This window comes from Diadema antillarum, unplaced genomic scaffold (genome assembly GCF_040938485.1).
Source record: "Diadema antillarum isolate AM-2024a unplaced genomic scaffold, OU_Dant_1.0 seq00000690_RagTag, whole genome shotgun sequence".
Taxonomy (NCBI): Eukaryota; Metazoa; Echinodermata; class Echinoidea; order Diadematoida; family Diadematidae; genus Diadema; species Diadema antillarum.
Window position 1 is genome coordinate 594,753 of NW_027271595.1, and position 16,689 is coordinate 611,441.

General features: G+C 40.8%; 1 protein-coding gene and 1 pseudogene across 1 annotated transcript in view; both read right to left on the reverse strand.

Annotated features, from left to right (window-relative positions):
• Positions 1–285: 285 nt before the first annotated feature.
• The window catches only part of LOC139737353 (uncharacterized), a 41,654-nt gene continuing 25,250 nt past the window's right edge, over positions 286–16,689 (reverse strand). The window contains exons 3-8 of the mRNA XM_071648030.1: positions 9,999–10,060; positions 7,871–8,128; positions 6,308–6,507; positions 5,937–6,068; positions 4,290–4,442; positions 286–1,457 (exon numbers count right to left, since the gene is read on the reverse strand). Coding sequence (XP_071504131.1) covers positions 775–1,457; positions 4,290–4,442; positions 5,937–6,068; positions 6,308–6,507; positions 7,871–8,128; positions 9,999–10,060 — 1,488 coding nt within the window. The 3' untranslated portion in view covers positions 286–774. The remainder of the gene's footprint in view (positions 1,458–4,289; positions 4,443–5,936; positions 6,069–6,307; positions 6,508–7,870; positions 8,129–9,998; positions 10,061–16,689) is intronic.
• LOC139737345 (uncharacterized) lies at positions 13,467–16,106 on the reverse strand (annotated as a pseudogene).

Genomic DNA, 16,689 nt, shown 5'->3' on the forward strand with positions numbered 1-16,689 from the left:
TACAAAAAGTCCCAATTTATACATATGGTCCATCACATGCCTTACAAAACAAACACAATATTCAAAGTGGCTATCATAGTACTGGACATGAAGAATGCTCTCTTGGCTTATAAATTAGATTATGGTCTCTGACAAGAGCTGCTCATTTGTATACACAGACACACAATACAGTCAATTTCTGCTCTGATGACATGCATTTCACAAATTCATCAGATCTTTGACCTCATGAAAGAACTTTATCACGAATGGAGCACAGAGCAGAACTCAACCCCTACCCCCCCCCCCTCCATCCCAACGAAAAGGAAAAAATAAAGAATGGAAATACAAAATTACAATATCCATGATTGATTGAAGTTTGTTCTGATCATTACCATTGATTATTACAGGGAAGATACAGGAAGAGCTAGGAGGCAAGACAGAGAGATGCAAATTGTTTACCGGCAAGATACGGGCCGACAAGTTGCTACAGAACAGGTAGGGGTAGACATACACATTCTTGTACAAACAGGTCCCTTCATTATCTTGTCACTCTATAAAACAAGATGAGGTTACTCGAGCGATTTCATCGACCAAGTCCTTCTAATTAACAGCACTTTGCAGTAGTCACAAATATAATTTGCCAGTGGCACCGCCCTGCGGTACAGTCAAAGTCTGTGTTATTACAAACTCTCCCTGAAAGGTCTTCTCAGAAATCTTAGAGAGATGTAATGATGGAGAGGCAGAGCTGCACTGAGGTTCACTTCCAGCGACGTGGCTACCTCCCCATTTGCTCACTCACACTTGCGTGGTCATCACCAGGGGCCTGAAGCCCAACAGCTGGTGCACCATGTGCCCACAAGGCATGCATTGCGAATGTAGGGACAGCAGGCATGTGGCAATGTCGATGAGGTACTGCGGCACATCGTCCGCGGGAAACAGACTCGCTCTGAGTGTCTCCAGGATGACAAACACCTTGAAGCTGTCTTCATCACCCAATCTGTGCCGGTCATCGACACTAAAAATCTCCTCGAGGAAGTTACTTCCCGCTGCATCATACAAGGACTGCACCCTGAGAGTTCTCGCTAGGGAAGAGAGCATTCTTTCATCTTCGATATGACCAAAGTTTGCTCGCAATGAGTAGACCCATCTGTCTGCTGGGTTGTGCTTCATCATTCCCTCCAGCTCTAGAAGAGTCAAGTCACAAAGGGTGTGGTCCACATTCCCTGTGGTGCTCGTAATCTTGGGGAAGTTTCCGTGGGAGGCTGTCTCCATGACAACCTTGTAGAAGGTGCCTGGCAGCAGGTCTTTGACGACCTTCCCATCCACACGTCCACACCCACATTCCACTGTGACGCGAGCAAGTGGGACTTTTGCAGTAACCTCTATGGACTGGTCATGTGGTGTTACATCCGGTGTTACATCTAGTGTGTCGGGAGTAGAGGGTGGGGTGGTAGAAAGCTCCACAGCATCACCATTTTCTAAGAAGCAGAAACAAATGAAAAGGAAGATGGCAGGAGTGTGAATGAAACACACATATAAAATATGTAACAATGACCTATCATCTCAACATCATTAAATTGCCATAGTTTCTCAACTCCACTGCATATTTTACACGAGAGAAAGATTAAATAGAACTGGTCGTTTTTTATCAATCAGCTCTTTTGAACTCTTTATGTACCACATTATTCTGAGACACCCATGTAGTCATGCCTTGTGAAAACAGTCTGTTTTTCAAATTGGTTAGTTTTACAGATTTTTGTTACCCTGGACATGCAGTGAGCAAAGGGTTAAAAAAAGTCAAGCTTATCTTTGATGTAAAGTGTATAACAAATCTATGTTTGTTTTTCTTTGATTGACCAGTAGCTACATTATTGTAAATGCAGTACAGAATACCACTTGATAGTCCATCACCATGTGAAATGCAAGCTACAAGTAACAGGAAAAGAATAAGAAATGCTCTCATTGAGGTGTAGCATTTGGCGATTAAAGATAATAAAAAGTTTTGGTACCTCAAAAGTTTCCTTGAATTTCCTTGTCTTAGTTTGTGTTTCAGGTTAAAGTACCTTTCATATAACTAACACTGTGAGACTTACTCGCCCCGAAGTGCTCTCATGTCTTAGTAATCATGCAATTAACTGCGACCAGCAGCCCCATACGCATAGCGACCAGCAGTCCCATACGCATAGCGTAATCGGGCTTCGCATTGTAGCATTCAGGATCATGACAGGTTTAGTATCGCAGGATAAATGTCAACTTAAAATCCCAAAAATTCTTCAATTTGAAGACTTACCAATTAAGGTGAAGTATTGAAAACAGGCTTCGGGCAACGTTTGGTTCTGCCCATAGTCCCTTTCTGTTCGAATTGATTACTGAATGTGACTCGGACGAGAGGACCTTGGGGGAGCTACATACACTGAATACTGCAGCCAGTGCATGCGAACACATCACATGTGCACAAATTTCAAATCCATCAACGGATAAGCTGTTTGTGTGCGCATGCGCTGGCCGTAGTAGTCAGTGTATGTAGCTCTCCCAAGGTCCTCTCGACCGAGTCACATTCAGTCATCAATTCGAAAAGAAAGGGACTATTGGCAGAACCAAACGTTGTTCGAAGCCTGTTTTCAGTACTTCAACTTAATTGGTAAGTCTTTAAATCGAAGAAATTTTTGGATTTTAAGTTGACATTTACCCGCGATACTAATTCTGTCATGATCCTGAATGCTACAATGTGAAGCCCCATTACGCTATGCGTATGGGGCTGCTGGTCGCAGTTAGCTATGCGTATAATGGGCTGCACGCTGCTGGTCGCAGTCAGTGGTTTCGTACAATATTTATCGACGCTGTACGGCGACGGCTCTGTTACAAAACCATTATTGCATGATTACTAAGACATGAGAGCACTTTGGGGCGAGTAATTCTCACAGACAACGTACTTTAACATGAAACACAAACCAAGACAAGGAAATTCAGGGAAACTTTTGAGGTACCAAAACTTTTTATTATCTTTAATCAAATGGTTTGGGCCAGTTTGCGCGTTTGAGCAGAATATGCGAACTTGGCATCATGTCGACCGAGTAGAGTGTTTGAATGTGGCACATAAAGAGTTGAATAGGGCACTAAAAGCTTACAATGCAAATTATGCCTTCTTATGGTGCTCCTAAAACACATGATTTCAATTATTATTACCTCCGCCAAGGGGGGAGGTTATGTTTTCGTTACCGTTGGTTTGTTTGTTCGTTTGTCCGTGTGCAAAATAACTCAAAAAGTAGTTAACGGATTGGGATGAAACTTGCAGGAAAGGTTGAGAATGACAGGAGTAACAAACGATTAACTTTTGGAAGTGATCCGAGAATTTTTGGGGAATTTATGAAGGATTTTGATATTTTGGCAGGTAGGGTCAATGAACTTGGGAGTTCAGGCTGCGCGTATTTGAGGTTTGCATGCGCGCACTAAAGTGCGTGCTCTAGTTTCTGCTGGGGAGAGGCACGCCGCGCATCTGAGGGTTTATGATGTAACAAAGGCTTCTATATTGAGAAATCGGGCGATTTTTCAGTGGGTGAAAATCACTTATTTCTATGGAAGAGAAAGGTCATTAGTGGAAAGTAACTGCTTGGCGGAGGTCTGCGCTCTCGGAGTGCTTTTCTAGAATAATAATGTAATACCATGCATATCTTTTTAGTTCCAGATGGTCAGTAATAAACTTGGGTACAAATTCTCCCTATCGAATAAAAAATTAAACAAATGAATGAGGTGATCTTACACAATGAATGCAACACATGGAGGTCAAGGGGGATCACACTTTCAGTGTCGACTTATGCATATCTGGTAATGCAAAGTTATTGTGCCGGAGGTGAGGGCAAAGCATATTATGCAGTAATTGCATACAATTTTCATCCTTTTATCATGACTCAAACATTCTCACTTTACAATAGAAATGCATTTTCATAGCTTACAACTTTATATTTCTTTTCCCAACATGTAACAATTGCTGAAAAAATCTACAAAAATACATATGTATGGTATATAGTTTGGAGATAAAGATAGTGTTCGATGTTTTTTTGTGTACAATCAAATAGAGCTCGCGCTGTACACTGGCACAGCATTGTTGTTATGGAAATTTAACAAGACCTGGATTGTACGAGTTTTTACAGTTACATGCAATAGGGAGAATTAGCCATTCCCACTCAAGGGAGCACAAAAATGTCTGGAGTCATGTTGGTTATGATAAACTTAGATCAACATAGTGACTAATAGTCAAGATAGTCTTGGCACCAAAGGTTGAAACCTCATCCTTTGGCTGTGTCACTCACCCATGAGATGACGCAATGACCTTTGACTTTCAGTGCTCAATCGATTGCGTGACGTACACCTCTTGTAAACCAAACATACCACAGAAGCAGCAACACAGCATAGCACAGCACAGCTTAAAATTCCCAGCAAAAGAAAGGCCCACCACATGGATTCTGAAAAGTCAAACAATCAGACATCCCAAACACTGTGTTAGTCAAGACGAAGGGAGGTTGTAAGTGGTGTACAATAAATGATGACCTCTTCAACGCTGCTCTGATACAATCATACTTCCTTGAATCTTTTTTTAGCAGCTATTTCGCATTTTCGTTGTTACTCAACTGAACTTGTGTTATGACAGCAAAGTGTTGTGCATTTGTTTAATTCTAGAGCAAAAATTTGTCAGTTTGAAGGCATGAGAACTACATTTTCACTTTAAATATGCTTAAGAGCCTTGCTTCCCAACCTCTCTCAACCCCAGTTCCACTTTGGCTCTTACAAATCTTTTCAAGACCCAGCCAGATCAAATAGGAATCTTTTTCATTCCGTTGTTGGCCAATACCGCTGACCATGCAGCTAGAGATTCACAGCCCATTAGTGGGCGGAATGCAACTTTTCCACCGCATGGGTGTATGCAAGGGGGGGTCGGGAGGGTCGTACGACCCCCCCAAATTTTCAAGAGGTCCACTTTTTGTAAAAGACATTTTTTGAGGGCTTTTTACTCTATATAGGCCTACAACAGGAAAAAAAAAAGTGACCAGGTGGTGTTCCAGCAAATTGTCAAAAACCTCGTAAATTTCGTAACTTAGTTTTAGTATGCCATAATTTACCTTATTTCTAAGCTGCACTGCCATGCCGAAAAAGTCACTTTTGTATGCACCAAATTGCCCCATTTTAAGATATAGAATTCAAAAACTCCCTACCGTGGAAGGGGGGGACACCCCCCTCCCACACCCTCCCCCCGCTCGGTCGCTCCGCTCCCTCGCAAAGGTAAAGGTCCAAAAATTTTGGTTACGACCCCCCCAGAAAAAATCCTGGATACACCCCTGCACCGTACTGACTCACATACATCTCATGGTCACAAGCAACCATGAAGAGGAGTCCATTTCTTTTTCTCTTCTTTTCTTTTAGTCACAAAGATGGAATATACAGAAGAATTTCTGATAATTGTTCGTCTAATATACCTATGGTTGTATTTTTAGTCCTTTTCATCTCTGTTCTTTCCATCATGGCTACCAGCTATCTTCCTTTCTTTTTTCTCACACCCGATCAAGATGGACATCAAGGATCAAACAACTAAACTAAGCAGGTACGTATAAGGTATGTCACAAGGCATGATTCAGGTTAATGGTCTCCCATTTACAAGTCCACAGCTCATTCCACTTTCACAAATTGGATGCTTCCCCTAGTTGAGCAACACTGGGAGACAATCAGATGTTCAGAAGCTGGACTGGAATATATATATTATGTCCTAAGAATAGCAAGGTTAACCAACGAACAACCAAAATCAATGACAACGTTGATACTTCAGACATTTGCACAGAGTGAGCACTTTCTAAATCTGTTTGCACTGGGTTGATCTTTAGTGCCAGCATCCGATTAACTGAATGACATACATGTAACTCCTGAAACCCATGACAATTTAAAACAGGAAATCAATATAACTGTACCATCTCCTCCGTTACGTGTGGATGCTGTTACAGGTGGAGAGGCCGTGCTCCCATTAGATCTTGTTGGGGTGGTTCCTCCTCCTTCGGACTTTGTTGTCGTTACCACGGTGGTGACTGCCAGGGTCGTCGAGCCTAGTAGTTTAACAAATCATGTCAAATAAATGTCAAAATATACACTTGTATAGGTAAACTGTAAATTCTCCTCCTTCCCTCCCAAAACTACCACTACCACTGCCACTACCATTACCATTACCACTAGTTACCACTACCAATTCCACTACCACTGCCACTATTACTAATACCACTACCACTACCAATCCAACTACCACTACCACTGCCACTACTATTACTACTATCACTACCATCACTACCAATCCCACTACTACCACCATTACCACTACCCATTCCACTACCACTACCACGATCACTGCCACTACCACAACCACTACTGATTCCACTCCCACTACCACTACCATTACCACAACTGCTTCCACTACCTCTATCACTACTACTACCATTACCACTACCACTATCATTGCCACTATTGCTACCACTTACACTACCACTAGTACTACAGGAAAACCTTAAAAGCCAAAGGGCCATATTCTACAGAGACCCATGAACTCTTGTTATCACATCTCCTGTTACTGAGTTTTCATTACGTTACACTTGATTCCGACATTCGATCTCAAATGCAATGGCCAAAGGGAGTTGATAATCCTAACAAACATGCCTAACTTATAGTTTCCCCTGAACACGTAGCATCTCCTGGTCACCTAAATAAACTCAAATAATTCTTGTTCTTCAGTTCTTTTCTTCCAGATAACATCCATGAGTGCAATGCGATGCGTAATAATGTGACAAAAATTACAACTAAGAACAACAAGCTACTCACACGGGGCAATTTTATACCCCCCCCCCCCCTGAAAAAAAGAAGATTAAGCTAACATTAGTTTCTTCTTTATCTGTTTTGTATTGTTGTTGTTGTTGTTGTTTTTGCATCCATCTGTGGGAGTGGTGAGGAGAGATATTGAGCATGTGCAGACTGCGCAAAATATAGTTACGGAAAAGCAAGAACTGATTAATTTGAGTACTGAGACTAGTGCAGTAATAAATCAAAATAAATGAATAAATGAAATGGAGAGCAGGAGGAGGCAATACCAGATTGATGTTGTTGGAATCAAAATGATGGTTCAAGTCACAGCCTCTTAAAGCGACAAATGAATTTGCACAATCAATGTTAACATCATGCATTTTTATGTACTATAAATTAGACTCTTCCTCTGAAGGTGTTGATCCTTACTCCTACAGAACTGAACTATGACAGCATTATGAAATTTACAAATACATTACCAGACGATCCAATCATTGACAGTTTATGTGGTGGTAAATACCACTTAGAAGCTGGTGCTAAAAAGTTTTAAAAATACTTGTTGCTGCTGCACACTATCCAAATTCAAAATTGACCAGCAAGCCTGGAATTCCATTGATTTGGGTCATGGTCTATTTGGCCTTGACTCTCCATTTTTAGAGGAGGTAGGAGGCCAAAATTAATTTACATAAAAATATTGCTTAGTTAAAACAACGTTGATTTGATTGCTGTTCCTTAGCCTAGCAATAAAAGTTACAGATTGTTGCTTTAGGATGAGATACTCTACATATATGTAAAATTTTGATATTTACTTTATATACAGCTATGATATCAAGCCAGCTATGTACATCTGCAGTCAAACTCTGGCTAGTTGCGCACTAGCTCTGTGAAAAGGCAAGGAAAATCATGTCTGTCTTTAAATTTAAGTGATTTTCCAGTTACTTTTACAGAAAAAGGCCACTGCTTGCAGTGGCCTGAAACTCTTTGAAGTTTGGAGGGGAATCGCAGCCGGTTGGTGAGGCATCACAGCCATTGGCCTCAGGCCTCTGTGAAATTCGAGCACTGTGACACGATCGAAGGGGAGCCCTTGCACATTGTGAAGCGACTCTCACCTGTTGTGGTCGGCTGCGCTGTTGTGTCCACCGGACAGCTGTTTGGCGGAGCTGGGTTCTCTTCGTTCAGACCTTCTGGGCAGCGATAGGGGCATGGCGCTTCAGCGCATTCCTCTGGATGGAGAATTATATCGCTCAGCAAATTCTCCATACTGCAAGGGCTGCACTTTTTGTAGCTTCCGCTACGGTATGCATCACAGTAGTACCATCTGATTAAGATTGAGGAAAAAGTAATTCAATGACAAGTACTGTAAAGTTTTCAGGTCATATATATTCTTCTTCTTCCTCTGCTGTTTGTTTTTGCTTGCTTGTTTGTTTGCTTGCTTGCTTGCTTGCAGAGACTCCAACCCCAAGCACCTTCTGATCAGGAGATTCTCCCGCCTGAACCCCTAACAAACGGGAAATTCCAACTTGATGTGCGCAAAATCCCTTGGGTCATTGGGGTTCTAGATGATCTCTCGTGCTATCTAAGGCTTATTTTTCAACGTAGGATGGCACTATATAAGTAATCATTCACTGATTCAAATCATATACTTTGGCTTGATAATTTGGCTTGATAATAAAACTTAATTTGATTGTATCACATGCAGATGCTATTCATGCATGCATATAAAATTGACTGGCATCTACATCACCATACAAGCATGAGATGCAGAGCCAGGGCGGGAGAAATTTTATCTCAAGCGGGAGAACGGGAGATTTTGCAAAAATGAGCTTTAGGCGGGAGATCACCTGTCGAAAGCTGGAGAGTTGGAGTCTCTGTACTTGCATCTATCCAAAGAGTGATGAAGGAAGACCTTGGGCAAGTGTAGCCTGTACAGTGTCGGATGAATGTTAATGATTTGATTTAACGATCGCCCCGACACTGTACAGGCATGCTAACCTGGAAACATTGAACAGCATATTACTTGAATATGAGACCATTCTGAAGCAAGTAATTTTCACACAACAATAGATATTGTACTCTTAAATGAATCCCACAAGGATTGGAACAATCATCCCCCAGCATTCCCACTGATTCCCACTGATCAGTTACAAGCCATCCCCTTTTAATAAGGAAGTCATTTGGAGAGATAGCCATGCAAAATACGTAAAAATGTGGTGAAAATCACAAAAGACTGGAGAGCCATTTGTGACCCTGCATCACAAAACCAACAAAAAGTTGCCAGATATGGATTTTTAGTTAAGGGCAGATTCTGAAAGAGCAGACTCAAAGCTATAAAATTATGTATTTCAAATGAACTCCGCTAACCTATTTAAATACTGGAAAGAAAGCACACACTCATATATAATTTTGAAGTACACAACTTTTTTTCCCCCAGAAGCCCTCTCCCCATTCAGTGGTAGGTAGGTACCGGTATGTAGAATATTACTTGATGATCAATCGTGCCCAAGGAATCATATTTTCCAACGAGCTGCATGCGATGCACTGTAGCATGGAAGATTGTTGGACACTGCTCTGGTTGTGTTTGTCAATTATCAATTATCAAAAAGCAATTATGAAAAATTATGCAGCAACTGTGATCAGGTAAGCTCTGAGACAGAGTACTTTTGGCAAACCTTTTTGGCTAATATTTTGTATTTTTGTTGTTACCCGACTGAAATTGTGTTATGACAGCGTTATTTCACACATTTCTTATGCATAGGTGCACAGTTTAAAGGAAAAAATTGCCAGTTCTGCATGCATATGAGAACTAAGTTTTCATATATAAAAAATCACCGGTAATCAATGGTAACTGAGCAGCAGTGTTGCGGCCAAGAGGGAAAGTGTGTTGTTGGAGACAGATCCTATCATGGTTATTACACAGTGGCACCAGCATGAAGTCAAGTCATGTTTGAACATGAAAGTGTACTAACTACCAATACCCTGGAAATCAAATTTGTGTACACCTAGAATACACTAAAAACAGCTATAATTCACCTGTGATAGCCCCTGAAAGTATTTTGATAAATCAGGCCATATCTCTGATAACAATTTGACACTTGTGCTCCGTGTGTTTAAGTTTTGCTCTGTAAAGTGCCAGTTCTGCTGTGTGCGCATTCTAGAAGAGATAGCTAATGATGTGAAACGATACTCACGTATCCCACTCCTCCGGGGGTTCTCCCTCGCAGGAAAGTCGAAAACTCATCCCCATACTGACCTGCAATGATAAAAGATTAATTTATCAGTTATGCTTGACCTAAGCAAGGAGAGTATCACACACACACCTCCTTGACCAAACAAAAGCAGGCTTTTGTCCTCTAGTACCATGGGTTTTGTGTGATGAATCCCTGCATTGCTTAACAGCATTATCATTGGGATATCTTTCATGACCGCTGACTTTTTTTTTCTGCACACAGCAGGTTCCTCATAATAAAAATATTCATAAAGATCAAATACAAGTAGATAAATGCATTTTGTATACAGCAGTATCATTAATTGCCTAACATCAACATTTGCTAATTGGCAAACTCAAACCACGCAGAGATATTGATATTGAATTGTTGAAGGACAATAACACTATCTTGCTACAAAAACCATCAAATGATAAATTCTATACAATGAATTGAAGAAAAAAACAACAACTATTCCCCAACCCGTGATGTTAGTTGCTTTGGGTTTTATTGGGGATAAACCTGTGAAAAGAATGTTGAAATTTAGCTTACCAAAAAAAAAAGAAAAGAAAAAAAAAATGGTCAGTAAAAAAAACACACACATTATTTTCTACCACTTAACTTCATTGCCCAAAAATGAAACTTCAGTATATGACTTGCTGTGGTATGTCCATACTCTGTTCCAAATATCTTTTTTGTAATTCTTATCACACAGTTTTGTCAGGTAAAAATCAAGATCACTGTCATTCATGTATAATCCATAGCGTAAGTGTTACGCAGTCTGATGTATCAGTTTCTGTACTGCATGCAACACTTGAAGCACATCGTACAAGTGTACGTTGTCTAACCTCCTAAGCTGAACCCCATCACCGAACCTGACACTGCTGATTGGCTATGTGTGCGCTGACCAACAGAGAACACATGCGCAGAAGGAAGATGTAGTTGTGCATGTCAAGTATTTTCTCACAAACTTGGTTGTCTATTTGTTCTGATTTTGACCTAACTACTAATTATGCAAACACAAAACTTTGCAGAATGAGTCTTGGGTATACAGCCTAGCAATATGTTTATCATTTGCATATTCATGCTAGAGCAGACTTGTGTCAGGAAATCATAACCTTTTTTCATTATTGACTCAAACATATATTTATGTTTATATATTAAATATCTTAAAGGATACATCAGCATTTTTGCACCAAATTCATATATGGACGATGACACATCCACATGAAATTTCAAGGGATTTGGTGATTGAAAATAAGGGAGATATGCGTAGGTGAACATTTGAGATTTTTGTCCTTTGCTTCGCACAATGCTTCAATGACTGTAATGAATTCAAAAGCTTTTGTGTCTTACTGTGGAGTTAATCGCACCGTATTGCCAAGCCTGCATTAGATCTACAATATCAAGACAATGCCAGGAGTGTGATTTTCATACCTTGTCATTGAGAGGTCAATGTTACAAAGTAAAATCTTACTAGCATACTCTTTACAGACAGGGGTCATATTAGTCAAAACTCAGGTGACCATGAGGCCTTTGTTACATGTTGCACATTTTTACATCATAGCTAAGAATTATCAAGCTCATTGGTCGATTTGCAGATCATAATAATCAACAAGTCTGGGACTGCTGAATATTGTGGTTACCTGATACCCAAGATTAACAACATCACAATATTTATTGATGAATCATGTCTTTGTATAAAGGTGTTGCATTTTTCTTTTCTTGCAGATTACCGTAAAGTTCCGTGTATAAGACGCACCCGTGTATAAGACGCACCCCTAATTTCGGACCTAAAATTATAAAAAAAAAAAAAAACACGAAAATGTCCACGCAAATATTGTGTGTGTCCTACATATTATTTCAGCTCAATATTTCCCTAGAATGCAGCATGTATTTGCTCTATTTTTCGTTTCCTTTTATATTTTCTTTTAACGGTATTCATCGGATATCAACAAAATATGGAAGACGCAAAATGCGAGACTTGTCTCGGTACTCACTAGCTATTTGTTTCGCCTTTCAATCGTGGTATATGTGTCATGCATATCATACTCATGAGTAACAGTACGATCTTTGCTGTTATACATAGCAGAGGGTGTCTCGCATATTGACGCATGTCAGAGAGGAAGGTTCATTACGAAAAATAAGAAAAACATCAACAAGTGTAGCAGAGGGATCATACGGCAAGACGTACGGTGCGTACGGTAATTACACTCATGCACTGTTACCAGTAACATGTGTGTCTCTTGTACCATGCTTGTATGCACAGTGCTAGCCTTTTGCAAAAGGCAGCTCGCTATAATTTCAGCACAAGCACACAGAGAGCAATGGACTTGCACACACAGCGCGCAACGGGCAAGCGCGCTTCGATCCGATCGCTGTGTGCACGCGAGTCCATTGCAAAAGCCTCTCTGCATAACATGCAGCTGCTGCCTTTGCCAAAGGCTTGCTAGCTAGCTAGCCAGTACAGTGTAGCTATGCTATCCTAGCTGGTCTTGCACTCGTGAAATGAAGAGCAAACTAACGACATGGATATGCATGCATGCTTCACACATCGTTCATATTTACGGTGACATAGTGTCGATCCTACTCCGTATTTTACAGCTTTTGTCTATGGTCATATTGATACTAGTACATTGATAAGTTTTACAGTATCGGTAATTTAGTAATGATACCTGTACATCGCGTATTCCAGCTACTAGGTTGGCTGTTGGTAGCTTGGTAGACTGACATCGGTAGCATACAGCAGTGCTGTTACAGCTGTTGTCTATGGCCAGATTGATACATCGTTACTGCACAAGGCCGATGTAAGTGTATCTCGTATTTGCAGCTTTTGTGGGTGTCCAGATTGAAAGATCGCTCTTTTATCCGTAAGTTCTAGTGATTGCTTACCTTCCAAACGTCGATGGGCATACATGGCCCCAAGTTGGCCTTATAAAATTGGGTGTACATGACGGATTTTTTTCCTCGATTCGACTGTACCCGTGTATACGACGCACCCCCGATTTTCAACGTTTTCCGACGAAAAAATAGTGCGTCTTATACACGGAACTTTACGGTATCTTACAAAATTTAAAATGAATGAATTTCTGAGCTTCCCTGTTTAACAAACTGTGTAGCATGAGGCTATAAAGGTTGGGATGGAATCTAAAACAATAGGAAGTTTGACAAACTAAATTATCCTGGTGAAGTGAAGTGCTAAAATTCTTTACAAAAAACAAAAAAACAAAACAAAACCATAACATTTAGGTCTAACAGATCCTATGGGGCTGACAGATGGAAACACCGATATGATGGCTACAAGGAAACAGATTTCTTTGAAAATTGTAAACAGCACTGATATACCAGGATGCATAGCTGCCAACATTTGAAATTCAAAATTAGTAATGATCAGATAAAAAACACAGAAATGTGCGCGAAGCGCACATCACGAGCGCGAAGCGCGAAGTCCTTGCGGCCGGGGTCCAGGGCCCGCTTAAGGGCCCTGGAAGCTCTGGGGTTCTAGACACTCTCTGGTGCAATCTGAGCCTTTTTTGGGAGCATTTTAACCTTTCTCCCCATTCCTGGATTACATCAATGCAAAGCTATTTCTTCACATACATAACAATTAACATATAAATCACACAGAGTTGAGATCAGCCATTTGTTAAAAGATGTGATCTCCAGTCTATTATCTACAGGGGTTTTCAGTTGTTTTTAGGGTGAATCTTAGGTTTGAGAAAATTATTGCCCAAAATATTCATAAATCTGAAGATAAATGAATAACACAATAAAATATGATTAAATGGACCATTCAAAATATCATTAATTAAAGTATGCATTTGGATTTTTACTGCCCTTAAGAAAAAAGAAAAAACTTACCACAGGCACAGGTGTTAAGAGCTCTATGTAGCTGCTGCTTTAAGTTCTTAATTTGTTGAGGTATAATGGTCCTGTCTGCTCTCACTGGAGGAAAAGTGAAGTTGAGTTTATTTCAGTAGCATTGTTCAAACATTTGTTGACTGTCTGAAATCAGTTTCTTTCCTCATGACACATAGATTGTTATTCATTGAGAGCTCTACATGTAGCTGACTTAGCTCTCCTGAGAAATTTGTCATCAAAGTCTCTCAAGTAGCAAGGTCCTGTCTGCTGAGCCTTGGTGATTAGTAAACTTGACAGAGTTTCATCACTCATTGATCCTCTGAAATCAGTTTTGTTCTTGCGTACTTGGCTGAACACCCGTTCACACTCCGCGTTTGTATGTGGTATTGTCAGGATCCCTAGCATTACTCTTCCAAGTCTATCATAGCTCAGTTCACCTGATGCACCCTTCTGTGTCATCATAACTGCCCATTGCTTGTCAGCTCCTTCTTCTCTTAGCACTGAGTCTGGAATCTGAGCAATTTGATAGCTCACAAACTGGTTTTCCACTGCATCCATCGCACTATGTCTGTCTTCTCCTTCTTTGACGAGTAACATGCACGGAAACTTGTCAATGAAAAACTTCACAGAGGTGAATTTGACATCCATTCTACATGAAATATCTGCAACCTGTGCATGGATGATGACATTGGATTTCAGTGGAAATTTTGCAACAATGTAGTCACATGCCTTTGAGTAATAAGAGTATACTGCTGCATAAAACTGTTGGCGATCAGCCTTGTCCAATGTGCTCACAGTCTCTCTTGCTTCACTTCCTATGACAATCTCACTTTCTTCTCTAAGATTCTCCTTCTTTTTGTAATCAAGAAGGGTCAGATCAGTGACTGCCATAATGGCTTGTGGAGTGACAAATTTGCTGTACAGATCACGCAGTAGGTTTTCAAGTTCTCTTTTAAGTCTGTGGATAAGAGGACTTCTGGTCTGGAGGATGACACTTTTCCTGTCAAATGAAGTAATACTTTGGCTCAGAAATTGTGCAATGGCCAACTTCAGCTTTGATTTCAGTGTCTTCAGAATTCTCACAGGTCTTGTTTCTTCCTTTTCAGTTACATTGCTGGTACCTTGACTAAGTTTAGTTGAAGTCTCAGGTGTGAGTATGTGTGAGCTTGTTTTCTTTGCAGTAGATTTTCTGGTCACTCCTGTAGTACATTTGCTAGGATGACTTGAAGTTCCAGGCTTCAGCTTCAATGTGCATACTGCCTTAGCAGAAGGTCCTTCTGTACAAGTCTTTTGTTTCTTCTGGTGAGGTACATGTACGTTTACATTATCACCATGCCGTTTCTGTCCAACTGAATCACTTGCTGCAGACACATTTACTCGTTGAGGCTGTGATGATGATGCACTCACCTCCGGCTGAAGCAGTTGAGGTTTGCTTACAGTTACATCTGGTTTTGCATGAATTGCAGATACCTTCTTTGGAATACGAAACTTCTGGAGGCTTGATGTGATCTTGGCCTTGCTGGTTTGTGGAGCAAGCTTCTTCTGCTGGGAGACACACGCAGGTTCCTGAGCAGGTTTGCTTTTCAAAGTTGGATTTGCTTTCTTCGGTACAAGGTTGGTCTTGATACTGGGTGTTGTCTTGGTCTCTTTAACAGGCTTCTGCTGCTGAGCCACTTCCTCCTCAAAAAAGAGAATGAGAGCTTCCCACTGCTGGAGAAATCGTGGTAAACACTGTCCCAAGCTCAGCCAGCGAGTACAAGCATGTTTCAAGATTGCTTGCACTTCAGTACCAAGGAGCTTTTGGAACTTTCTGAGATTAAGTTTCCTGTTTACGCTGGCTTCAAGATAATAGAACACATCAATGAGAAGCGAGTCTATTGAGCATGGTAACGCTGATGATCCAGCTTTGGCGGCAAGATCAATGAGATGATTTGGGCAACCAAGCACAATGAGCTCTGGCTGACATTTTTTGAGGCATGCTCCCACTCCTTTCTTCACACCTGTCATGACCGCTGCATTGTCTGACCCCAATGCTGTACAGTTTTGCCATGGGATACTATGCTTTTGCATTTCTGCTATAAGCAGCTGCGCAATGTTTTCGCCAGTTCCCGCTTCTTCCAAGTTTTGAAGGGAGAAAATAGAACAAGAAATTTGCTTACCGTCAAAGTAGTTGATAACTATTGGGTACAATTTACTGGTGCTTGTATTACTCCCATCAGTTGAAATTGCAAAGGGTCCTGCTTTCATTGCTAAAGCAATCCGTTCTTGTTCATCTTTGGCCATTTCTTTAACTAGACAGGAAGTTTTGGTCCTTGCACTTGAAAATTTCTTCACCTCCTCCGAATTTGGAAAAGCTTTCCGTAACAATGGCCCCATATGACTAGCAGCAGAAAGAGGAATGTTGTGCTCCAAGTAGAATGATGTAAACAAGCACTCAGCTCGCGTAACATTTAAATCCTGCGAAGTTGACATCCATGATGTTATCTTGGGTGTGGATGAAGATTCAGACTCAAAATTACCGATGTGAAGTTTTGATTTCCTATGCAAAATGATGTCACTGCGGCCACCATGAGCGATTGAAATATCCCGGCGACATATCTTACAAAATGCATGCTGTTTGCTCTTTCCAGATTTTGTGATGAAGTCGAACTCTGTTTCGTATTTGCTATTGTAACACTGTCCCTTTTTACAATCCATTCTCTGTCATTTATTGTCCAAAAGTCAAAACTAGAAAAGAAGAAGTGAGAAGATAGCGTCGAACGTTCGCTAGCAACATCGCAACTGTACTGCATCACACACAATACACATCGGTGCA